Source organism: Trichoderma harzianum (assembly GCF_003025095.1).
Source record: "Trichoderma harzianum CBS 226.95 unplaced genomic scaffold M431scaffold_14, whole genome shotgun sequence".
NCBI classification, from domain to species: Eukaryota; Fungi; Ascomycota; class Sordariomycetes; order Hypocreales; family Hypocreaceae; genus Trichoderma; species Trichoderma harzianum.
In genome coordinates this window covers 576521-601403 of record NW_020209262.1, presented here as the reverse complement: position 1 = coordinate 601403, position 24883 = coordinate 576521, and the positions used below count along the sequence as shown (strand labels likewise).

The 24883-nt window shown below is 50.1% G+C and overlaps 8 protein-coding genes and 2 non-coding genes across 10 annotated transcripts; 7 read left to right on the top strand and 3 right to left on the bottom strand.

The window, feature by feature from the left end:
• Window positions 1-215: 215 nt before the first annotated feature.
• Window positions 216-2703, top strand: M431DRAFT_9195 (glycosyltransferase family 39 protein; the record flags this gene model as incomplete). The annotated part of the gene is made up of 5 exons (XM_024924314.1): window positions 216-347; window positions 413-543; window positions 621-1173; window positions 1229-1991; window positions 2060-2703. 5 exons carry the CDS (start codon window positions 216-218, stop codon window positions 2701-2703), a joined length of 2223 nt encoding a protein of 740 aa, XP_024770188.1.
• A 110-nt stretch (window positions 2704-2813) lies between these two features.
• Window positions 2814-3250, top strand: M431DRAFT_255387 (hypothetical protein). Its single transcript, XM_024913821.1, has 2 exons — window positions 2814-2946; window positions 2995-3250. The coding sequence occupies exons 1-2, from the start codon at window positions 2923-2925 to the stop codon at window positions 3169-3171; spliced, it is 201 nt and encodes a 66-aa protein (XP_024770187.1). The 5' UTR covers window positions 2814-2922; the 3' UTR covers window positions 3172-3250.
• Window positions 3251-3328: 78 nt separating this feature from the next.
• On the bottom strand, window positions 3329-4093 carry M431DRAFT_95236 (hypothetical protein; the record flags this gene model as incomplete). Its single annotated transcript, XM_024924681.1, has 2 exons — window positions 3329-3850; window positions 3935-4093. The coding sequence occupies 2 exons, from the start codon at window positions 4091-4093 to the stop codon at window positions 3329-3331; spliced, it is 681 nt and encodes a 226-aa protein (XP_024770186.1).
• Window positions 4094-6122: 2029 nt separating this feature from the next.
• M431DRAFT_485876 (hypothetical protein) lies at window positions 6123-8512 on the top strand (the record flags this gene model as incomplete). Its single annotated transcript, XM_024916332.1, has 2 exons — window positions 6123-6135; window positions 6207-8512. The coding sequence occupies 2 exons, from the start codon at window positions 6123-6125 to the stop codon at window positions 8510-8512; spliced, it is 2319 nt and encodes a 772-aa protein (XP_024770185.1).
• A 442-nt stretch (window positions 8513-8954) lies between these two features.
• Window positions 8955-9049, top strand: M431DRAFT_t171. The gene has a single exon. It is a non-coding gene; the product is annotated as a tRNA-Ser (tRNA).
• A 500-nt stretch (window positions 9050-9549) lies between these two features.
• M431DRAFT_t172 lies at window positions 9550-9631 on the top strand. The gene has a single exon. It is a non-coding gene; the product is annotated as a tRNA-Gly (tRNA).
• A 208-nt stretch (window positions 9632-9839) lies between these two features.
• On the bottom strand, window positions 9840-13333 carry M431DRAFT_523850 (hypothetical protein). The gene is made up of 3 exons (XM_024920560.1): window positions 12907-13333; window positions 12715-12849; window positions 9840-12659 (listed from the first exon to the last, which is right to left on the bottom strand). The coding sequence occupies exons 1-3, from the start codon at window positions 13198-13200 to the stop codon at window positions 9948-9950; spliced, it is 3141 nt and encodes a 1046-aa protein (XP_024770184.1). The 5' UTR covers window positions 13201-13333; the 3' UTR covers window positions 9840-9947.
• A 1612-nt stretch (window positions 13334-14945) lies between these two features.
• M431DRAFT_151717 (hypothetical protein) lies at window positions 14946-17872 on the bottom strand. Its single transcript, XM_024912845.1, has 3 exons — window positions 17221-17872; window positions 15554-17141; window positions 14946-15496 (listed from the first exon to the last, which is right to left on the bottom strand). Exons 1-3 carry the CDS (start codon window positions 17648-17650, stop codon window positions 15397-15399), a joined length of 2118 nt encoding a protein of 705 aa, XP_024770183.1. The 5' UTR covers window positions 17651-17872; the 3' UTR covers window positions 14946-15396.
• Window positions 17873-20144: 2272 nt separating this feature from the next.
• On the top strand, window positions 20145-20957 carry M431DRAFT_151714 (hypothetical protein; the record flags this gene model as incomplete). Its single annotated transcript, XM_024912844.1, has 2 exons — window positions 20145-20225; window positions 20289-20957. Coding segments are annotated over 2 exons (485 nt in total), but the record flags the coding sequence as incomplete, so codon positions are not given.
• Window positions 20958-22013: 1056 nt separating this feature from the next.
• M431DRAFT_512081 (hypothetical protein) lies at window positions 22014-24281 on the top strand. The gene is made up of 7 exons (XM_024919784.1): window positions 22014-22336; window positions 22560-22614; window positions 22694-22777; window positions 22843-23202; window positions 23258-23856; window positions 23917-23980; window positions 24038-24281. Exons 1-7 carry the CDS (start codon window positions 22287-22289, stop codon window positions 24128-24130), a joined length of 1305 nt encoding a protein of 434 aa, XP_024770181.1. The 5' UTR covers window positions 22014-22286; the 3' UTR covers window positions 24131-24281.
• Window positions 24282-24883: the final 602 nt, after the last annotated feature.

Sequence of the window (24883 nt, the reverse complement as noted above, 5' to 3'; positions counted from 1 at the left end):
CATCGTCGTCGTTGATGTTCTACTATCTTTGAGTCTGTCCAACTCGTCCAGTCATTACAAATTGTGCCGCAGCCTGCTTCTGTTGGAGCTAGCTGGTCGCCTCTCCCCTTTTTCTCTTCCGACCTCGTATCTCGAAACCGTTCAACCACTTCAATTGATTCCTTCTTGACTCTATTCACCAGTTCCCCGGGGAACAGAAAGTTTTCTTTCAAACCATGGCTGCCGACAAGGCCGTCCTCGCCTCTGGCGCTGACCAGGGCGAAGGCTTGAGGCTGCGACAGGTGGCTTCGCAAGCCGCGCCCGTGCCCATTGCCCAGCCGGAGGACAAGAAGAAGCTGGCAAAGAAGGTATATGATTAGCGAGACCCGGCAGTTTCAATTGCGTGCGAGCATCAGGCTGACAGCGGTTGCAGGAGAAATCTCTCTTTGAAGTGCTTACAGACTTGGAGTCCATCCTTGCCCCGCTGATCTTCACAGCCGTTGCCATCTTCACTCGATTGTGGAAGATTGGCATTAGCGATATCGTCACCTGGGATGAGGCTCAGTACGTAACCCTTGTCGCCATGTGCCTGAGAGGCGTGCTAGAGTGGAACGAGTTTACTGACTTGTGACTCTTGACAGTTTTGGCAAGTTTGGAAGCTACTACATCAAGCATGAATACTACTTCGACGTCCACCCTCCGCTCGGAAAGATGCTGGTAGGTCTCTCCGGAGTCCTCGCCGGCTACAACGGATCCTTCGAATTCAAGTCTGGCGAGAAATATCCCGAAGATGTCAACTATACATTCATGCGAGCCTTTAATGCCGCCTTTGGCATTGCCTGTATCCCCATGGCCTACTTTACTGCCAAGGAGCTGAAGCTGACCCGACCTGCCGTCTGGTTTGTTACCCTGATGGTCCTCTGCGAGAACTCTTACACCACCATCAGCCGCTTCATTCTCCTCGACTCCATGCTTCTCTGCGGAACCTTTGCTACCACTCTTTGCTGGGCCAAATTCCACAACCAGCGCCACAACAGCTTCGAGCCCGAATGGTTCTTTTGGCTCTTCATGACAGGTGTGAGCATCGGATGCGTTTGCAGTGTTAAGCTCGTCGGTCTCTTTGTCACTGCCCTGGTTGGTCTTTACACAATTGAGGATCTGTGGAGAAAGTATGGTGACAGAAAGATGCCTATTGTAAGTAAACCCCCGTTATGCCAGTACGGATCCCCGTTGGCTTACACTTTTGCAGCCTGTCCTTGCCGCCCACTTCTCTGCTCGCGTCGTGGGTCTCATCGTTGTTCCTTTCCTCATCTACATGATCTCCTTTGCTCTGCACTTTGCCATCCTCGACTCCACCGGCCCTGGTGATGCCCAGATGAGCTCCTTGTTCCAAGCCAACCTGAAGGGAACCGAAGTCGGCAAGAACAGCCCCTTGGAGATTGCCATCGGATCTCGTGCTACCATCAAGAATATGGGCTATGGCGGTGGTCTTCTTCACTCTCACGTTCAGACCTATCCCGAGGGCTCTGGCCAGCAGCAGGTTACTTGCTACCACCACAAGGATGCCAACAACGACTGGTTCTTTTACCCCAACCGCTTCGAAGCCGATTACGACGCCGAGTCCCCCGACCTCCGATTCATTGGTGATGGATCCGTCATTCGTCTCATTCACGCCCAGACTGGCCGCAACCTGCACTCTCACGAGATCGATGCCCCCGTCACCAAGTCTCACCGCGAAGTGTCCAGCTATGGTAACCTCACTGTTGGTGATGACAAGGACCACTGGCGCATTGAGGTCGTCCGAGATACGGCATCCCGCGATCGCAGCAGAATCCGCACTCTCACGACCGCCTTCCGCCTTAAGCACACTGCATTGGGCTGCTACCTCCGCGCTGGAAACGTCAACCTTCCTCAGTGGGGCTTCAAGCAGATCGAGGTTACTTGCGACAAGCAAAACAACCCCCGCGACACTTACACTCACTGGAACGTTGAGGCTCACTGGAACGACAAGCGTGAGTGAACGATTACTCTTTACTCTTATTCTAGCATTTTAGCATGACTAACCCTCTTGATCTTTTAGTGCCTGCCAGCGACCCCGGCGTTTACAAGTCGCCCTTCATCCACGATTTCATCCACCTCAATGTTGCCATGATGACTTCCAACAACGCCCTGGTGCCGGATCCCGACAAGCAGGACGACTTGGCCTCTCAATGGTGGCAGTGGCCAATCCTTAATGTCGGCCTCCGCATGTGCGGCTGGGATGACAACATTGTCAAGTACTTCCTTCTGGGTAACCCGTTCGTCTACTGGGTCTCCACCGCCTCTCTCGGCCTTGTCGCACTTGTTGTGGCATGGTACATTGTGCGATGGCAGCGCGGATTCAAGGAGCTCAACAACTTTGAGATTGAGCAGATTCACTACGCCGGCATCTACCCCGTCATCGGCTGGTTCTTGCACTACCTTCCCTTTGTCATCATGGCGCGTGTCACCTACGTTCACCACTACTATCCTGCTCTGTACTTTGCCATCCTCTCCCTGGGCTTCCTTGTCGACTGGGTCCTGAGGAACCGCAATGCTGTTGTGCAGAGCGTCATCTATGGCGTCCTGTACAGTGTCATTATTGGACTTTACGTCCTGTTCATCCCCATTTGCTGGGGTATGACTGGAAGCAACCAGCAGTACTCGTACCTGAAGTGGTTTGACAACTGGCGCATCAGCGATTAAACAGTATTTCCGACTAGCCAACTCAACACACCATGATGGCGAACATATACTTTTAACCCGTGTTCATCATCATAGGATTTTTTTTTTATCTTGGGGGTAGATGGATGAGTGGATGATGGTCGAGGGAGGCTGCTTATTGTTAAACAACCAAAAAAACACTCGCGCACACTCTGTAAGATTTGTAAAGACGTGGGAGGTGTATGGAGATTTCTCACATTAATGAAGAAAAAAGACACGGGTAGGGTAGGAAGGATTTTGCAAGTCATATAAAAAGATGATATGGGAAAAAAGGGTTGGCGGAAAATACTATACACCGCATTTAATGCAAGACATATATCTCCCCAATTTTTGCCATTGCCCGGTGCAGAAAGAAAGCGTCATTTGGCTTCGTGTCTGCCAGTTGTGTTGTGCATTCTACAACTATTATACAGTGTCATGCTGCCAATTACTTTGCTATGGATGTCATAAAAGGCTTCCAGACTTGAATGTCGTGTATATGATGAAAGCCCATCGGGTATCTTGTCTTGCCGACTTTCCTTCCTCCTTGTTCCTCCACATGCGCACACGACTTTCGCTTACGATTCGAATTATACAGAAAAGACAGTTGAAAAAAAAAATATCCATCTCAACAACATCCACCTCCTGATTTAGCGGCATCGGTAGATAGTTTCACTTGCCGGTTTCCGCCAGCGCCAGGCCCTTTGACGCCAGACCTCCTGTCGTTCAGATTGTACTTGCCGGCCTGGATGTTCTGGTATATCCTCTCGGCGACCCTCATAAAGGCCTTCTCAACGTTCTCGCCGCTCTTGGCGCTCGTCTCGACGTATTCAAGGATGCCATTGCGCCTGGCCCACTCTTCCGCTTCCTCCCGCGTGACCTCTCGCTTGTTGTCCTCCTGCTGCGTCAGATCGGCCTTGTTGCCGACCAGGACAATGACAATGTCCGGCTCGGCAATCTGGCGGAGATCATTCAGCCAGTCGGTAACGTGCTGAAAGGTGGCCTTGCGCGACAGGTCGAAGACGAGCAGCGCACCGCTTGCGCCGCGGAAATATGATCTCGTGACGGACTTGTACGTCTCCTGGCCGGCCGTATCCCACAGACTGAGCTTCATATGCTTCTGGGGGATGCCGCTGGTGTCGCGCCGGGGCTCCGGAAGGCCTGCGGGGGACGAGGGTTCGTCTGGAGAGGACAGGGACGGGACGGGGCCGGCGGGCGTGTGAGGAGGGCCGACGGGGACGATGCGGGAGCCGAATTCGACGCCGATTGTGACGTCGTGGTGCGCGGAGAAGCGGCCTTCGCAGAGGCGGATGGTGAGACTAGATTTGCCGCATCCTGAGTCGCCGATGCAGACTAGCTTGGCGATGTAGTCCCACGGAGCTGATGAGGACATGGGGAGGAGAGGAGCGTGGTGATGCGCACGAGATTAGGTAGAGAAATGAGATGGGAAGGGGGAGTTGGAGAGAGAACAAAGCAACGGAGAGACAATGAGGGAGAGAGGCGTCGGAGGGTTCAAAGAACGAAGGTCTAGAGTTGGAATTTGGTTGGAGGTGGTCGCAAATGTAATGTAGGTGTAATTGATCCAAGTGGGTTTGATTTGAGGCTGGAGCTGCGATTAGCGGCACGTGCGCCGGTGCGATCTAAAGGCGGCTTTAAGACCTGGACAAAGAAATACAAGGATGGCAGAGAGACGGAGAGATAGAGAGATAAGGCTCAGAAGTGGAAGAAAGAGAGGTTGGTGGTTTAAAGAGAGGGAGAACGCAATCACCAGACATTCGATTACACAGGAATAGAAATACAGGAAAAGAAGAGGGCAGCGGTTTGCAAGGCAGGTGACGATAGGCTCTGCCTTGTGTGGGATGAGATGGACATGGGGCTGTCACGGGCCAGCACAAGGTGTGTGACCCGACCCGCGAAAAAAGCTGGAGAAGAGGGAATTGGGGGCCGGACTTTGGATCGGGGAATTGGCGAGGTATTTTGTAGGCAGACGCTGCTGTTGGAGAACATCTACTAATGCAAGAAGAGGGTATTCTGGCAGTTTCAATATGGACAAAGGGATACCTAGCAGGCAGACTGAGCAGATGGAAGTGTTATCGGTGACGCAAGAAGGCGATAACGGCATCATGACGGGGACCCTTGACTAGCGGTATTTAGTAACTGATGCTACACGCAAGGTACCGCGTCTGCTAGCGCACGCACTGAGCACCCGGGGCTCGTATCAGCAGCAGCACTAACGGCAACTAAGTTCTTCCCATGTATCGCGTCTTAGAGGTGGACAATAGCATGACATGACTACCGCTAGGTCCTAGTACGAGTTGGCCACCAAGGTTCAGGTCAGCGCCCATGCCGGTACATGGACGGACCGCCGTAGGCAGCCATGTGCGCAGCTGGTGTACAGGTACCGATGCATGATGTGCAGTTGGGCTGCTGTCAACTGCGATTCGGTTTGTGCTGGCTGCCTTTTTCTTTCACGGTACACGGTTCATAACACGGTTCATGCTGCGTCTTCGACTCTTACCTGAGTAAAGTACTCCGTACAACCTGGTACGACCTTGGAGCCTCGGGTTCTTCCCCTCCGCTGCCCGTCGAAGTCGAGGCCTGGACCCGGCATGAAGCCTCATTGCCTAAGATGGGTATTTGTTTATATATTGGTAGTACAGAGGGTGAATCTCATTTTCTTCTTGGATGATTTGATTTCTTCTCCCTCTACCTTTTCCTGTTCTTCCTTCATACCTCACTCGCTATTACTTTACAGCATCTACTAAGTCATCAGCTCCCTCGGTGACCGGGGGGTCAAATGACGGCACGCCGCCCTTGTGCTCACCCAACCAAAAAGGTCCCCAGGTACTCCGCAGGTACCAGTACCCCATCTCGGCAGGCAGCGCACCGCATGCGGACCTCCTTATCACTAGCATGTGGCTCTGTGAGGCGCTGACCGCCAGCAACCTTAGGCTCTTAGCCAGCAAAGGACGCCCACCTGTACTCCAGGCATTCACTAAGTTTTGGTCTATCGAGGTCACCAAACCGACTCATCCGCCCTGTGTCGCCTGACCTCAGCTCTTTTTCTCCTCTGCTTTTTACTTCATACAGTCTTTGTTGCTCAATCAAGCATCCACCATACATTACTCATACCTCGCCATGGTGTAATATTTTTTTCCGTCTTTGATTCTTAGTCTTTGTTTTCTTGGGCTATTATTCTCCCTGTTGTATGCAAGGGAGAGCCGCCTAACTCTTTTGCTGCCTTTCCAAGCGTCGTTCGTCATCGCCCATCATCCTGCTTTAGAGTTTCATCGCATCTCCGCTCCAACGAACACAAAAAGATCGACAAAAGTGCCGCAACGCAGCTGCAGTTCGCCAGACATCGAGTGTGACAACCGTGCCAAACCACTTATCGTGGGGGCGGCGGTAGGTGAAGGGGCATCATGTTTTCCGAGTGTGCGTGACGACATCGAGCCGTATAAGCCTGCGTGCGTCTGATGAAGCTGCTGCTAACCCATTTCCCCTAGACGCCTCGAGATTTCTCGCGCAGTCCCAGTCGAGGCTGTCGAACTTTGCCCAAGCAGACAACGACAACTCGTCCCGGCAAAACGACTGGTCATCATCTCGCCCGACCCGACCCTATCGAGACGCCGGCCGAGGGAATGGGGGCCAGAGATCCCTTCTTGGAAGAGGCTATGGCGGGAACCCATATCAGAACGGTGGAGGAGGAGCCGGTGGTGGCTCGCGCTTCGGGCAGCTTGCGTTTGGATCTCGCATAACAGCTGCGCAAGATGCACCCCTGTTTCACAGCACGCTGGACGAGTTTCGAGAGGAGGACGACGAAGAGGAGCGCGACAGGGAAGCTGCTGATCTCTTTGCACTCCAGAGGTCACGAAGGGTGGCCGCCGCGAGCAAACTGGCCGACAGCGTCGAGTCTGACGCAAATAGTCGAGGATCGCTCGAAGAGGGCTCGAGGCAGTTTGACCATCCATATCGCGCCCAGGGTTTCGGCCGGGGCATCAAGAGCAGCTGGAACGGAACGAGGAGCTCACATCATACAACAGTCGCAAAGAATACACCGCTAGAAGAGGAGGAAGCTGAAGAAGTCGATCACGATAGCAGGGATGGCGAAAGCGATCGCAGCAGCGGTCACCATAGGGGGAATATGGTTGATGTCGGGCTTGATTCACAGGAGGACGCCGACGATGATCCTCCAGAGTCTCTCTTGGAAGAGCCAACCGATAACAGCCCCCCAGCTTTCCAACGATTCAAAGACCCGTCGGGACGAACGCCACTGCTGGAAAGATCGGCGAGAAGCGACACTGACATGGACAGCACGCGACACACAGAACCTCCGGAGGTTGACCCAGCTCCCTCAGGAAACGCCTTTGTCGAGGGAGAGATATTCAGACACGACCCTTTCTTCGCGTGGATATTCTTAATCAGTCTCGCCGGGATGATTTCAACCTTTGTCCTGGTGTGGCTCAATACTACTCCTAAGAAGAGCCCTGTTGGAGACACAATTTATACGACGCTACAGAAATCCTTCAACATGCTTGCCGTCGATACCGTGGTGGCAGTATTAGTGTCATTTGTATGGTTGGCAGCGTTGCGGTCCTTTGTTCGACCGCTCGTGACTGTTATCCTGGTCGCTGTGCCGGCCATTATGTTTTCATTTTCTATTTTCTCCTTTGCGTCCTCTTTCAAAGGGCGGACGCATGGGACAAGCTTCCAGGACGTCGTCATGAGATGGACCGCCATCGTCCCGGGAGCTTCATGCATCTTATGGCTCTGGCTTGTTGTCAAGGGTCGAAGGGCGATTCAGCAGGCCATTGAAATTCTTCAATTTTCCTCCAAGATTCTGGCACAAAATCCAGGTCTCTTGTTGGTAGGCTTTGGATGCCTGGCCTTGATCGTTGTCTGGACCTGGATTTGGCTGGCCATGTTTACCCGTGTCTTCATGGGTGGCTATTTCTCAAAGTCCTTGGTTCGGTTTGTGATTCAATTCTCCAGCTGGTGGCTCGGCGCCGCGTTTGTCTTCATGTATATGTGGACGCTCTCTGTCATCAACGCGGTGCATCGAGCGGCGACTGCGGCCACCGTCTCCCAGTGGTACTTTCATCGCAATGCAGGCCCTGCCACGCCTTCAAAGGAAATCGTCATGGCTGCTTTAGGCCACGGCGTGACGACAATTTTTGGCAGCATTTGTGAATCAACGCTTCTGTCTCTCCTTATCAGAGCACCATTGATTTTCCTGCCCAGAAGGCTAGGTGCAATCATCACAAATATCGCCTCGTTCTGGATACCGACGCCTATTGTGGCTCTCACAAACCCTCTCACAATTACTTTTGCAGCTATTCATTCTCAAGGCCTGGCCACGTCTGCTAGAGGTCTTGATCAAATGGAATTTGTATCACCTGCGATCCCTACTACCACCTTGACACCAAGGGCGTTGCGTCTACGCGGTCAGGCGAACGGCCTGTTGCCTTATCGGCTGGCCAAGTTGCTCCTGGTTGCCACCCGACTGATTATGGCTACTGGGCTGGGATTCGCGGGCTGGGTCATTACCGCAAAGCAACTGCGGATCCAGCTCCCAGACGGTGTAGGCGTACGAGGATCAGCGTATGCCTACGTGGTTGGCATGATGGCCAGTTTCATTGGCTATTCGGTTATGGGCGCAATGGAGGGCATTCTTAGCGGAATTGTCGACGCAGTTCTGATATGTTATGGAAGCGAGCGACGGATGGAGAGAGGCCATGGACGATTCTGTCTCGAAGCGGCATATCTGTTTGGAGAGCGGCGAGGAACCGGCGAGGACCTCGGATATGAGTAAACAAGCTCAGGCTGGGGCCCGCTCATGTATGTTGATGGATTCTGGAATTTGGCACGCCTGCTTTTTATTCTCTTTGTTTTTGATTGTTTCTTTTTTCCCTATTAGCTATTACTCGTTGCTGCGGGTTTTGAACTTGATTGAATGGGATGATAGATTGGTAGAGCTGATTTGGATTATCGGGACTCAAAAAAGGCCATGCAGTGGAGATGTTGTTACGGCAAGGCCCAAGGGGGATAGGACAGCAATGATATTTTCTCAATGTGATTTTCTCTACCTTTTATAAACCTGCTATGCTTGACGTGTTGTCTTACGATGGAACTTGTAATGTTGCAATCCCGTATGAATCCTCTGGTCAAAGAGAGAAGTGTGTTATGGTGTTCGTTGGTTGCGAGAAACTGTATTGATAGCGTCGAGTAAGACATGTCAATTCCATGAACGGTTAGACACTTTGGCCGAGTGGTTAAGGCGATGCCCTGCTATCAACAGGTATCATAGGCATTGTGTTCGCACGCGCAGGTTCGAATCCTGCAGGTGTCGGTTTCTTTTTTTCTTTTTCTTTTTTGCATTTTCCCCGTTTTCCTCTTCCACCCTCTCTCTCAATAACTTCTCGGTAATCTTTTTGCCCCGATTCCAATCTAGTGTGCCCTCTTTTCGTAAGACTTCATCGTCTTGTCTCATCGTCAAATCCATCCGTCTACCCCTCCTTCTCGCTATTCTACCCCCAGTTACTTAACCCCCCTCCNGCCCTGCTATCAACAGGTATCATAGGCATTGTGTTCGCACGCGCAGGTTCGAATCCTGCAGGTGTCGTTTCTTTTTTTTTTTTTTTTTTGGATTTTTCTCCATTCATACAGTCCTTTTTTTACTGGTCAAATCTCACATGATATTTATTCTTGGCAAGGCTATCTCAAGTAAACTGTAATAGATCTTTTTTTGTTATATACTTTTGGTGTAATATTGACTAGGGATCTCATGATCTTTGACATTGGAGACAGCTTCATGAGGTGTCTATCTCCGGCGAGTTTTTGTACAAAGAGGCGTCATTGGTCTAGGGGTTAGGATTCAACTCTTCCATTCACTTGAAAAGTTGAGGCCCGGATTCGAGTTCCGGATGACGCAGTGCTTTTATTTTTGCATTTCGCTCTTTTTTTGCACTCCGCAAGGATGAATCAGGCAAATCAGTATATTAAAGGATTGAAACAGGCATCGTAAGTTGAACTGTTTTGTTAATCCTGCTGTAAGGTTAGTATTTCAGCTCTTCCTTAGCTGCTGCTGTTTTATACCATGCATCAAGATGCCAATCATTGTTTAAGCAAATATATTCATTCAGGCTTACTTCATAAGTTACCCTAGATATCGGGCCTGTATTAGATATTTTAATTGTATGTATGTGTGTTTGTATATGCTACAGAATTCCTCAACTACGAGGCTTCTTTTATTCATCAGCCTCCCTAGGCAGTTCCTCGTAAGCAAACCCGCAGTCCACTTCATTAAGCACCAGCTCTGCCTTAGATTGAACAAGATCATCCCGGTCGCCTTCCGCCAGGAGCTCTATATCCAGATCTCGCGCCTTATTTATAGCATGTATGACTTTCAGCCGGGCATCTGGCTCGCCAGGGTCTCGTAGCTTTCGCACAGAGCGGCAGAGCTGGCCCCGGCTTGCCGCGATGCTCTGTCTCTGGTTTCTCTCAAAATAGCTAAGTAAATGGCCTACGGGATCTTCGTTTAGGTGTGCCTCTCGACGGAAGAGACCCGTTGAGGCATATTCTGGCCCTTGTACGGCGCCAATAGTAGGATTAGGGTCGATAACAAGTTGCTTCGTGTCTAGATAGATTCGCTTCACCAGGTCGGCGATGTGCATGTCATCGTCATCATTAACATTGTTCGGGTTATCTGGATCTCGGTATGGAGGTTCTGGTTCGGGGTGTGGTATAAACGGTGTGGGACGTCGAAGCGGCCGGTCCACGCCTGGGATCCTGATGAAATGTGCCTCTGGCTCGTCTTCTTTATCTATAGAAAACAGAAACACCCGACCAGTCGCATCTCCAACGACCATTTTCCGGAAATTGGGCGAAAAGGCACCGCAGGAAATGGGACCAGGTGCTTCCAAAATAGTTCGTATATATGGCCGGTGTTTCTTACGCACGTTCCAGACCATGACGGTCCCATCGCTAGAGCCTGTGTAGAATCGATCTAGGTTGTTCCCCCAAGCTGTAAACTTGACTCCAGTGTCTTCCTTCTCTCGGTCATGGTAGTATTCGTCCAGAGGACGGCCATGCCGTAGAATATGCACAGGGTTGTCTCCTTGCGCCGTGTCCCACACATATACTTTGCCGTCAGTGCACCCCGCAGTCACATACTCATGTTTGTACGAGTTTGGCATAAAGGTCAGCTCGTTGATGTCTGACGCAAAACAGTCAAGGTTATGGTATTCGGAAAACCCGCCCTCTTGCTGGGGACTCTGAGGGTTCTGGGGGCTCTGGGGACTTGGATCATCTTGTTTGGAAATGAGGACAGTTTGCCTTCTGAACAAATGGATCTGAGTTCGCACCTTTGGCGATATCTTTATCTGAGAAGAGGGAGAGGTTGCGGCAATGAATCTCGGTAATGTGGGATGCCAGGCCACTTCAAAGAAGTTGGCAGTTGTAGCAGTTGTGACAGGAACTCGCTGATTCGACTCCGCATTCCAAAGAGTAATCTCTCCCGAGTTCTGTTTTTCGAAGGGGATGTCGTGGTCATCCCCAGAGAAGCTACGAGGAGAATATCCTACAGCTAGTAGATGCTGGCTTGTCGAGTCACGGCCCCACTGCATTGTTGCTGGGAAATATGCCCACTTGTCAGAGCCATCAGCGTCAGTCCGAGTACAAGAAAAGGAGACGTATGGGCTATTCGCAATGTCGTTCATGTTGATTGTGTATATCCGAATGGCCTCTGTAGGGACATCGGCCGCAGTAGCAACTCGTCCAGAGCCGTCCTTGGCCACGGAGACAAAATTTACGTTGCCGCCAAAGTACCAGGTGGCTAACGCAGTCATGTTGCTGCCAGATTTATCAACCTTCCACACTTTGACTGTTTTGTCGAAACTGGAGGTGAATGCCAGCCCTAGAACGCTATCGTAATCAGAGCATACAACCGACGAATACAGCCATGGGTCCTGGCTTTCACGCATGGCTGTCGTGGAGTTTTCTCCTTTTTCAACAAGGGGTCGTGGGATTCGGTGATCAGGAAACGCCTTAAGCTGCCCCAGCTTTGTCGAGCAAAGAAGTAAATTTCCTGGCTTATTATACTGCTGATTATGGCTATCCGAGTGTGCAGTTGTGCCGCACAAAACATTGTCATCCGGGATCCAAGTTGTCGTTGCAATGTCTCCGGCACAGTTTGTGTACTCTGCGACCAAGTCCAAGCTATCCTCGTGCGCCTTGCGAAACTCGTTTTGAAAGTTTTCATACTGGCGCATATGGGCAAATCCTCGGTTTCCTACCATTTCACGAGCTAAAAGCAAGGATGATAGTCGACTGGCACGTCTCTTCTCCTGTTGCAAACGAGATCCATTCGCTCTGGGATCGAGACTCAGGATTTGAGCTCGACTTGGCGGCACTGCCTTGCCCGCAAGCAGATCCGAACAGTAATTGCGTACATCTTCGACCGTCCGGTGCGGCAAACTGTTGTTAACAATTGACGGAACATTGAACTGGGGGCAGAGTCGCGCCAAATGTTCAGGGGTCGCAGGATAGCCCACGGGAAGATACATTGAGAAGCATGCCATGATTTGCCGAATTTCGTCAGATGTAAAGTCCACATGATACACAGCTGGGCTCTTCAGCTCTTCCACAAGGTCGCGGTATAAGCGATCAGCACCTTTGGCAATAAGTTCGCGATCTGATGCTGATTGGTAAGGCCGGTGTTCGAGGTCAAACCATGTATTTGAGGATGGTCCGCACTTGGTCGGCTCCCATCGACGCCCAGATCTTGTTCTCGGCGTATTCTCTTGTCTTTTGGGTATTGAGGTTTCCGGCTGTTTAGCAGCTATCTTTTTTATTTCTAGTGGAACCTGTTCCAATCTGGCAAGAGGTTGCACCTTCATTGGGGGGTAATGGGACTTGTAGTCGCTCGAACTTGGCATTTTTATAGGGGCGACACGATATTCCTTAAGCATCATGTCAGTTGAGTTCAACTTAGGTGTATGTTCTTATTCCACTTACAGGTCTCCCAGATAGCTCTTTAATAATTATTTTGGCTTTCGTAGCAGTCCATTCATCATCGGCCGGCAGCTTGTAGTCGTTGTTCTCATCTAATCGGGAGACAAAGAGCGGATCCTTGGCAAACATGGAAACGGCCTGTGCTCTTTGTCAGTTGTATGCTCAAGACAGGCCGATCTTTAGAATAATGCATACCTTTATCGCAATTTCATCAAGTATGTACTCGGAAGCTGGCATATCCCTCAGGGCCCGGCTCACATATGGAGAGACCTGTTTCCCAGCCCAATTAAGGTCAACACGCCTCCTCTTTGGCGGCGGCCCTTCATCCTGAGAGTCATTCTGCCGTCGCTGCGTATTGGAAAGACGATGTTGCTGCTGTTCGTTTCCGTTTCCGTTTGTGATTGCGATATGGCTTGGTGGCGGCGATGGCGTGTCAGTCAGGTCGATGACCATGGGCCTGGAAGGAGGAGAGGTAAGCACGAGGCTCATAGAGACGACCGGCTCGCCAGCCTCGGGCGAGCATCTCAAGCAGGCCAAACAGATTCTCTGACTCTTTAAACGCGGCTGAGGTTATCAACTTACCCCATCGCGTGCCCACACGTTCAAGCTGCTTGGATTCCTCTTTAAACAAGGGATACGTAAGGATGGGGCTCCTAAAACACGTCTAGAGGGGAACTAATAATAAGTGGGTCACGTGATATAATCTTACGTAATATATAAACACAGCTATTATCTCTTAGCAACATATATAAAGCTTCTTAGAAAGTTTAAAGGATTTAAACAAAGGGAAAAGATAAATATTAAATGTGTTAGGGTGATTTAATTATTATATTTTCTTGATAATATAGGTTAGTAGTGTAATATATATAGATATAATACCAGTATGCCAAAATTAACACTATTAAATGTGCCTATTCGACTTCATCTCTAGAGTTAATTTCAGCTCAGCTTAATTGATTTCCACTGGATTTTATAATTAGACCAAGCATCTCTTTGTTAAACGCGTGTACGATATCATTTGTCGCGCTTTAAGCAAATGCGCGCGTTGAGCTCTCGCCTGTTAATATAACCTCTCAATAGGCAAACATGCTCTAATTCTACTATTTAGCTAAACAATAGTATTCCAATACACTCGTTAGAAAAAAAGCGTCTCACCCAAACATCTTTTGTGTTTGGCCAATTGAGAGCACAGCTGATATTGCATGCAACCCCTGTTGCAATATGAGATCTGTGCATCCTTTTAGATTGCGATCGCGATCGCGACACGCATGACAAGCTCATCAGATGCAAGATATTAATTCTCGGTTAAAGACAATGCAGGTCCCACGCAGCCTATAAAAAGAGGCACTCCAATTTTTATCACAGGTACCTGTAATTAAATCCTTAAACAATTTCTAAAGCGCCATATCAATTGTGCACCGTGCATGTAACCTCCAATCCTAGTCGTGTCAACACTATCTCTGCGGCTTGTTCGGGTAACATCACCAGGTATTGCATTAGGCCATCTAGAAAAGCTTTAATCTACCATGGGGTAGTCGTATTGTACCTTGCGTTATTGAAGTATCGATAATATCTTGGACAAATAGGAAGCAAGGGGAGCAAGCTCGAAATGTTAAATTGAAATGCGCGCCTGCCGTGCACTGTGCATGAGCAGCGATATAAGCAACGCATGCAGCGTATAAAATGAGTGTTGTAATAAATATCATGTTGTAATTAGCCTTTGAGCTTGATAATATTTTAATTAAACATTTAAAAGTAATTCTAACCACCACATTAGGTAACTCGCGTATATCTTTTCTTATTACTTATTTATAAATAATAGTTTTGTTTGCTTTCTAGGTTAGGTACCCGTGGAACGAAGTGACATGTTAGAAGACCGAGTTCCACACATGTCCTCAGTCCACCGCGGTTTAACGGATCGACTTAGGTAGGCTTAAATACGCCTCACTCTCTTACCTGACATTATCTCTGGACAGCCCCGTTAGTTAGAGCGTGCATTTCGCAACTGACTTTACAACTATTGACCGCTTTGAACATATTCAACCCTGATCGCGAGTGGATTCTAGGCCATCTGGGCTGCATCAGTCCAACATTGTTGTATGATAGTCACTCATAAGGTGTCAGTCGCCTAGAAGCTAAAACGCTGAAAGGAAAAGCCTAGGTCTGAGCTATGGCTTTGTGGCTTGAAAGGGAACTACGAGGAAGAGGTTCTCCTCTTTGTTTGAAGGAGTTCAGAGATAAGCACAGTCTTTATTGAGCATTTAGCTGCAGAATCGTAGCTAGCTAGCTACTTGTCCCACTTTTCGACTTCACCACTCTTCTCTTTGTGTTCCAGCTTCCTGACATAAAGGAATCGTCGACATCGCATATAGCATATGAATGACCAAGTCCGAAAGGCATCGTAAAGAAGAAAAGACCCCCTTTATTAATTTATCTTTGATTCCTTCTCGTCTGTTTTATATTCATAACTCTTTCGCACTGACAAGCGAAAACACTCCCCCAAAAAAGGAAGCTTGCCGCCGTACTCTCTCTGCAAATACACACACACACTCCACATTCTTTACCGCCCACGGCTATTAGCTAGCAGATAACCGTAACTGATAACTAGCTATATATCCAAACATTAAAAAACCCAAAGAAAAATTCGCTCAGCAACAAACATCATGCCTGTTCATTTATCTATTCTTACAACTTGGCAGGGCCAGTCTCGGCGTTAATCTCCTCGTACATCTTGTCGATCTGAGCACGGAAGGCCTTGGCAGTTTGAGGCCGCTTCAGCTTAAGACTGTTGTCATGTTAGCGGCTGAGTTTTATGGTTGATTGTTTTTGCGTTTGTACTTACGTGGGTGTGAACAGCTCGTTCTGGATGCTAAAGGGCTCAATGTCAAGATAGACAGCGCGAACACGCTCAAAGCTGTTGAACTTTTGCTTCTGCGCAATCTTGTTGAGCACCTTGAGGAACTCTGCCTTAACCTTGGGGTGGTTGGCAGCCTCCTTGAGGGCCGGGAGGTCAGCGGCCGTGACGGTCTCGCCAAGGACCTTGCTGGCAAAAGGTGGGAAGTTCTCCAGGTCGATGCCAAAGATACCGACGAGTGCAGACTCCTTGGGGTCGCCGTGGACATAGGCCATTGCAACCAAGTTGGTGTTGCCCAAGTAGACGTTCTCGATACGCTCAGGAGAGATGTATTCACCCTGGGACAGCTTGAGAACGTTCTTCTTGCGGTCAATGATCTTGAAGCGGCCCATCTTGTCAATCTCGGCGATATCACCGGTGTGGAACCATCCATCGGACTCGATGGCCTTCTTGGTCTCCTCCTCGTTCTTGTAGTACTCGCGGAAAATGCATGGGCCTCGGAGAAGAAGCTCACCGCGGGGGTTGGGCTTGTCGTCGACGGTGTAGTCAAACTCGGGCACGGACTCGAGGCAGATTTCGACACAACCAGTTGGGGGTCCGATGTTGCCGAGACTGAAGTCTCCTGGAATCTGAACGGTACCAACGGCGTATGACTCGGTCATACCAAAACCTTGGTAAAAGTTGTTGCCAAAGGCAGCACGGAGGAACTCTTGAACATCAGGATCCAGCTGTGCGCTGCCGCTGATCATCGAGTGGGCCCTATCCAAGCCCACGGCAGCCCTGACCTTGGGGGTCCAGATACGGTCGTACAGGAAATGCGTGTTGTTCGCCTTGCCTGGTGGCAGACGCATGCTGGCCTTCTTGGTGTTGATGACCTGGCGAGACAGGGCTCCCCTGGTACCCTCGGCCTCGATGGTGGCGGTTCGGATTGCCGAGTTGAAGCGGTTGAACAAGCGGGGCACAGAGATGAAACCGGTGGGCTTGAGAATCTTCATGTCGTCGACCAGGCCCAGGATATCGCCACGGAAGAAGCCAATGCTGGCACCTTCGGACAGGGCAACCTGATCAATCATTCTGCCGTAGATGTGAGCAAGAGGCAGATAGGACATGTGAACGTCCTTTTCAGTCACCGCACCCTGCAGGCGGCTGGAAGAGATGGCAGAAACGGCATTGCCATGAGTGATGACAACACCCTTTGGCGCACCAGTGGTTCCCGAAGTGTAGTTGATTGTGCAGAGGTCGTCCCACTTGGCCGGGCGCATGGGGCGGCCAGACTTGGCGCCAATCTCCTCAACCTCCTTGAAAGAGTATATCTTGATGCCGTGCTGAGAAGCAATGTCGTTCAAAACAGCGCCCTTGGTCAGACCCTTTTGCTCGCCTTGCTCGAGCTCGTCAAGGGAGACGATCAGCTTGAGGGATGGGATTCGAGGGGCCAACTTCAAGAGAGTCGGGATATGAGGCAGAGAGCAGACGACACAGGCGAGTTCGGCATGGTTGATGATGTACTCGGAAGTGTCCGGACCAAGAGTATCATATAGTGATACGGTGAAGAGAGCCTGCGACGCAAGAGCAAGATCTACAAATCGAGATTGTGTTAGTTGGTGATATGTAGTGGGCATTGGGAGAGCGCGGGGAATCGCGCAAGGCTGGCCTACCGGTGATTTGCCATTCGGCGCGATTCTGAGACCAAAGTCCAACGGGATACTTGTCTAGAGTGTGGCCGACACTCTTGTGGATTTCGACGAGACCGGCTCCCAGATTCTTGCGACGCTCGGCCACCTCGCCATACGTCTCCCATTCATATGTGTCTGCCCATGATTGCGTGCTGGGGTTCCAGAGACGGGTGCCGAGGCAGCGCTTGCTGGGGCGCTTCTTAACGGCGTTTTCGAACAGATCGTGGACCGATTGGATCTCGGGGTTGAACGTGGTCAGGAGTGGGCCATCGCCAATCTTGTGATGGCGGTAGATGGCGGTACGGCCGGGCCGTTCTGTGCCTGCGATGGCAACACCATGAGGAGCGCCGGGCGCAGGCGGAGTCGTCAAGCTCTTGATGTACGCCGCCGTGTCCTTGGTAGCCAGTGCCATTGTGTCGAAGGGGGATGAACTAGTGGCTGACCGCGTGTTGATATTTTACAGCTTTAAAGGAAAGGGTCCGCAACGCTCGCGATGCCTACGAGAATTGAGAAGACAATGTGAAAAGGGAGGGAAGATTAGGCGACGTGTAGGGGCCTGGGGAAGGGAAAAAGAAAAGGCGAGGATGGTTGCAAGGGAAAGGGAAAAAAAGAAATCTGGCGATGAGGTCGGGATGTGGAGGTTTAACCAAAGTCATGGGCTGCTGAAAGGGACGGCCGAGGTTCGCGGGGCCTCGGCAGCCCCAGATTTGGGATTTGGTCCATGTACATGGCCTGCGCCCAGCATACAATGCTGTGGCCCAGCCCGCCAAATCGCAGAAGCCGTACAGGTACAAGCGCGATGCTAGCGCTGTGTCGGAGTGCCTAAACCGCTAGCGGCCAGCCCCCAACGAAATCCACTGAGGCGTCCCACCCGCGGAGTTTACAGCAGAGTTGTGCCCCGTGGATAGCGCTCTGGCATCGCTGTGACGGGCTCGGAAAGACTCAACCCGATCAAATGTCAATCCAAAGATTGCGTCCTGGTAGTACGAGTAATACTTGTACATGTATGCCGGCGGCTGACAATCAAGGTTCTCACAGCGGCCGGCTAGCCGTCAGCATCTGCCCGTCAGAAACGGAGTTGATAAGATAGATCAAATAGGAGCTCGTCGATATGGCTTTTGCCGAGTAAATAGGCCTTAGGGCGAGATAGACAAGAGCTGACACGCTGCACCCATGCATATTTGAACCTAGATAGAAGTATTATGTACTGGTACGGCGTTAATTATTGTTTAAATGTCTTCTAGTAATACAACTACCCAGCCCGGCTGTCCTGGGTAGTTGTAGGAGTTGACAGTTCATTGACTTTGCTATCAAGTGTGGACACTATTGTAGAAGAACGTCCTAGCGAGGCCGACTATTTGTCGAACAAAACCCCAAGATTGAAGCCGACGCGAATTGAAAGGTGATGAACCTATATTGGCGGCTTACTTGTACTTGTAGTGCAACACCGTCAAGGCACGTAAGCACACATCATCCCATCGTGACGGAAAAGCGTATCCGTACGAGTACATACACACTCCGTCGCACAAGAAACTGAAAAGTCCGGGATCCCGTAGTGACGTCGGCTGTTTCGGGGAATAATAACCACTCAGTGGCGACTCTTGTGTTCCCAACGCAGGCGAGCCGGATGCTATTTTGTCTCTCCGTCGACCTCGCTGTAATTGTATTGATCCTTTCTAACCCAAGCAACTGAATTCTATATCAACAAAACACTCAACACTCTCTCAAAAGCAGCACAGCGGAATCCGGGGCACATCTGGGGAGACTCGCAGCTTGGCTCATCCGCTAAAGCACGGCGGTGGGCCTCGGCCCAGGGCACTCTCCCCTCGCCCCGGCCAATCACGCCGTCGCTATTCCATATAGCGTCTCGTTTCGGCATGTGAAACTCGAGCTCAGAGGCAAGAACTTGCGGACGGCGTTCTGCAAAGGGCTACTTCGGCCGGATGAATTGACCCTTCGATTTGGAGCTTGAAACGTGTCCTGTTACGGAGTAGTGCCGGTGGTTGAAGGGACGCAAGCTCGGAAGTACAAAGTCGATAACTTCTCCGCTCTCTCTTTTCCCCGCGTTGTCGCACAGATTGAGAGCCGAGGCCATCACGACCACTGCGCCGCTTAATAAGCATGCTCTGGGGTAAGAGATGCCCGTCTTATAGAAATCTGACAACAACAATTGCCAATAAATTCGACTACGATAACTTTTGATACAGCTGATGCAGCCCGCAAAACTTCTTTGTTGGATGGATTATCTTAACTGATGACGTGTATTGTACCATAATACGGTTTAAAGAGAATCCCAGCTGCAGATTCAGTAGTCGTCGTACTCGTTCATATATACATTGCCCAACTATAGAAATATGAGCCGCAGCGATAATATCTGTATATACGTTTTACAGGAATTCAACAAGCACTACCACCACTTTGAGGTATTTCATTAAGTTCCTACAAGATCGTGATTCTAATAATAATATTCGATTGCTATTTCTAAACTACAGTACATGTGAGCACACGTCGTCGAGATTTGTGTGATGTGGCTCTTCCACGTTTTACACATCCATTTCGATCTGAGACTATATCACGATGCACCTGAGCCTTAAAACATCAAATGCATCACATTAGATACCTATAATGCTTATTCCGGCGCAAACAATTGAACAAAGCGCTCATCGTTTTCCTTCTGCGTATATCCTCATTCCACGCTGGGCAGGCCTCTAACCCGCCCTTTTTTCGTCTCCCTTCAACCAGTAATTCTACATGTCTGAGACATACCGCAGACGCGTAGGCAACCTCATGCTGCCACTCGATAGACTTGGTGCTAATAATAAATGAATTCCACGCCAACTATTTCTTGGCAGGACCTGCTTCGCGACTCTCACCATTGTTCAATCTCTTCGCATAACGGTCTTTTGCCATGTCGCAAACTCTCATCCTCTGCTTTCGGGCCTTTCAAGCCCTCGCGGCTGCTGCTGGTATCGGCTTGGCAGCATACGGTAAGCTTACTTCAATCAATCTGCTTCTCAGAATCCTGTTGGCTCACTCTTGGCTCCTCGCAGTTGTGAATTGGCATCTCAGGGGCCCGCACCTTTCGACGCCACCCTCAATCAGCTTCTTCCTCTTCTCTTCAATCTTTTCCGTCTTTTCCATCTTATATCTCGTATTCGCGCCACGGTTTGCCCCGAAAGCTACCCACCCAAAGATTTCCTTGAGCGTTGAAGCCATCAACTGTATCTTCTATTTTGCAGGATTCATTGCTGTGGCCGTCTGCCTGGGTGATCTGGCCTTTTGCACCGGCTCAGTCTGCATGGCAGGCCGTGGTACTGCAGTGCTTGCAGCGGCACAATTCAGCTTGTGGATGGGTTCTGCCATTATTGCGGCCAAGGCCATGGTCAGGGATGAGAGACGGACGAAGTTGCTTAGCAGGAGACGAAACACCCAGAGGAACTTTGAGCGCGTTTGATCAAGTATGGGATACATACATATATTGGAGAGTATGAGTGGGAAGAGAGAGGGACCGTACAGACTGCAGAATGAGTATACCTAGACAGAGGCTTATTGGGCACATTCATCTTATGAGTAGCATGAGTTATGACTAGAAACATGGCGGCCAAATACATGTAGCATGCGAGTTCGGTAGCTCTGGCGGCATTCTGGTTGAGACGGGATAGGTGAAGTACTTGTAGCTACCTAGGTAGTTTATGTATGCAGTTGAAAAAGTCTTTTATTTGCTTGTTGATATTTGGTAATCCTTATAATTATTATCTATGACATCCCCACACATGGAGGACGAGAAGTATCGAAGCCATCGTTAAAATTCTTGAGAGGCTATTTGTGCCAGCTCGCAGCAAGACTACCAGAATGTTTAATAATCGAATGAGAGATAAGAAAGAGAGAATACAGCGCAGTGGAAATCAGAGTTGACAAGGGCGCATGTCGTATATCATGTTCATTACTCAGCAGTCCACGATAGTTTGTCTCCATGGCCGTCCAACAAAGGCAAGTGATTTGCTAATCATGCAGTGATCCCGCGAATCACATTGTATAGCTCGTAGTTCTGTCTATTGCGCCTCGTCTCCAGTCACACCAGTCACCAATTCTCGCTAATTTTCCTAATTCGCTGAAAGAGGCAATCGGGACTATTTGTATGCAATTTTCAACCGCTCTGGTTCATTGGCTGGCCGCAGGCTGGGGACTTCAAACGTGGTGCATGACGAGCTTCAGATGCGGTTAGTCAGAGTCGTTTTGAGACAACCACCCTTTTGACTTGACATGTTCGAACAAGCAGTGCCGTGGATATGCGGGCAAAAGCTGTTCTCGTATATGGCAAGCAAAAGCCTCTTGTTTTGCTTTTAACTGCCCATGATCAGATCATGGCAGCTCTTTCGCCACACAAGACAAATTTGATGTTCTGGCTAAATCCGGGCTATAAGAGCCGGGAATGTGCCTTTTTGATGGATATACAGATACTAGAGTGCGAAACCGGCCACGGCAGGAAACGAAACAAGAGATTGATGAGGGGCTAAACGGGTTTTCCTTAGGTTAGGATTACATGTACGTGCAATTAATTAGCATCTACCCCTCCAAGAGGCCCTTTTTCTGTCCGCTGGTGAAATGACGCGAGAATTGGCGATTGCGTGCTCGGGACGGCTTCATGGACCCCCACACTCACATTCACACTTCGGGGTCTGCATCGGTCGAGCGCAACTCGCGTCTAACCGTACAATTAACGAGTATTACCCCGTAATTGTAGCAAGGATAGCTAGCAATCAACCATAGTAACACACAAGTCACTTTTCATGTCTTACATCCAGGTATCTAGTGGCTGGGCGGCTGGACCCCGAGAGCAGCTACTAAGTCCCCGAGAGCAACTACTAAGAACGGCGGTGCTAGTGGAAGCTTGATATAAATATACTCGACCGCGCTCTTGTTGAGCCGAACTTCCTGCTGCCCCCCCCCCCTTCGGCTCAATCTTTATTCCCGCGTCAGCTTCTTCTTTTTTTCTTTTCGTACCTTTTGTCAACATTTTTTTCTTGTTGCTTCAACTTTGATTCACAATGGCGGACAAGCTCAGCACCAACTTTGAGACACTCCAGCTTCACGCGGGGTAAGTTGACGTCAATCTTCAAAAGTCAATTCAACAAGCGCGGGGCAGTTGCGCATCTGTTTTTGCGCTCAGCTTGCTATTCGTTGCCTTGTAACTGAGCACAGAGACTCACGATGCTGGGTTTCTGTATCTGTGTGAAGACAATACCACATGAAGACATGAAAACTCAAGACAACTGATAATCGAGAGAACATCTCAATACTAACTTCATCTCATCTTCTAGACACTCCCCCGACTCGGCTACCAATGCTCGAGCTGTTCCCATCTATGCTACCACTGTGAGAATGAATCCGCGCTCATGGCTCAAGCTACAAGCTCGCCAAATTCTTAGCAAGCTGACCAAGTCCCGTATTGCAGAGTTTCGCCTTCAACGACTCCGCCCACGGCGCGAGACTCTTTGGCCTCAAGGAGGAAGGCAACATCTACAGCCGTATTGGAAACGTGAGTAGCTACCCCGGGTCTCTGACAAATCGGCACAAAAACTCACGAGACTCTCTTTCACACAGCCCACCGTCGATGTCTTTGAGAAGCGGATAGCTGCTCTCGAAGGCGGTGTTGCTGCTCTGGCCACCTCCTCCGGCCAGGGTGCTCAGTTCATTGCCCTCACTGCCCTCGCCCAGGCCGGCGACAACATCGTCTCTACTTCCAACCTCTACGGCGGCACCTACAACCAGCTCAAGGTCACCTTCAAGCGCTTCGGCATCACCACGAAGTTTGTCACTGGCGACAAGCCCGAGGACATTGCTGCTGCCATCGACGACAACACCAAGGCCGTCTACCTCGAGAGCATCGGCAACCCCCGATACAACGTTCCCGACCTTGAGGCCATTGCCAAGGTTGCCCACGATAAGGGCGTTCCCCTCGTTGTAAGTAGTCAAGCCGTGGTCTTTGGGATATTCAAACTGACAAGCAGTAAACTAGGTTGACAACACTTTTGGTGCCGGTGGATACTTTGTCCGCCCCATCGAGCACGGCGCCGACATCGTCGTTCACTCTGCCACCAAGTGGATCGGCGGCCACGGAACCACCATTGGAGGTGTCATCATCGACGCCGGCAAGTTTGACTGGGGCAAGAACGGCAAGCGATTCCCTCAGTTCATCGAGCCCTCCGAGGGCTACCACGGCCTCAAGTTCTGGGAGACCTTTGGCCCCGTCTCCTTCATTGTCCGCGCTAGAGTCGAGCTCATGCGAGACATTGGTGCCTCTCTCAACCCCTTCGCCGCCCAGCAGCTCATCCTCGGTATCGAGACTCTCAGTCTCCGTGCCGAGCGACACGCCCAGAACGCTCTGGCCTTGGCCCGACACTTGGAGAAGAGCCCTTACGTCTCTTGGGTTTCTTACCCTGGCTTGGAGAGCCACGCGTACCACGAGACTGCTAAGAAGTATCTCAAGAGGGGCTTCGGAGGCGTCTTGAGCTTCGGTGTCAAGGGCGGCGGCTCTGCTGGCAGCAAGGTTGTCGATGGCTTCAAGCTGATCACCAACCTTGCCAACGTCGGTGATTCCAAGACCCTGGCCATCCAGTAAGTGTTTGAAAGTTACCCGGCAACTACCTAAAGAAAACTAACAGAAACCTCTCACAGCCCCTGGACGACCACCCATGAGCAGCTGAGTGAGGAGGAGAGAGTTAGCTCTGGTGTCACTGAGGTAAGCAGAAATCACGACCGAATTCGCGCGAAATAAGCTGACTTGATGTTTTCTTAGGATCTTATCCGAATCTCCGTCGGTACTGAGCACATCGACGACATCATTGCCGACTTTGAACAGTCATTCAAGGCCGCTGGTCTCAGCAACTAAGACTTAGTCCCCTTCTTGGTTTAATGTAAATAACAAGCAATGATGAACGAAATGAATCCACAAGTGTCGCGCGAATCATGATGGCAAAAAACAACGTATTAACGTACGACTACCGAGTTTCCCATCCGAAACTGGCGCTGCGGAGAAAAAAGTGTAAAAAGAACGCGACGGGTGGCTTTTTATCTTTTGGGACATGGGAATAACGGGAGTCGGTGTCTTGTCAAATCCAAAGCCGGAAAGCCACTACGCTTCTCGGTTATGAAATATTAGCGTTAACGCATTTCAAAGCTCAAAGAGAACTTGAGATAGAGAGAGTTCACAATTCAATCGTCGTTAAAAACGGTACTCTTAATTATGCTTTGTTTTGTCCATCGTGACTTGATGCTAGTTTTTGTGGCACCCCGAGCGTCATCTTGCTTTCCCGCTTACTTAAACCCTAGAGCGAGTTAAGATGCCCATGAAAATAACGCATGCGCCACGCAGACGGCAGTTACAATGTGCCAAAAGGTTCCCTTGCAGGGAAAAGTTTCGATTGGTCTGACGACGGCAGATCTCAGTCGGTGTGTAATTACCTCAAGCCTTGTTTGTGAAAGGCAAAGGGTGAGGCCTCCGTTTAGAATAGCCGGATTTTAAGAGTTATCGTTGCACATCCAGTTATACAGTATCACATGTCGAGAGTATTAGCGTCTATTACCTGCCTATGTGCAACCTTGAAGTGCCCTTTCACTCGTAATCCATTTCAATGATGAAACT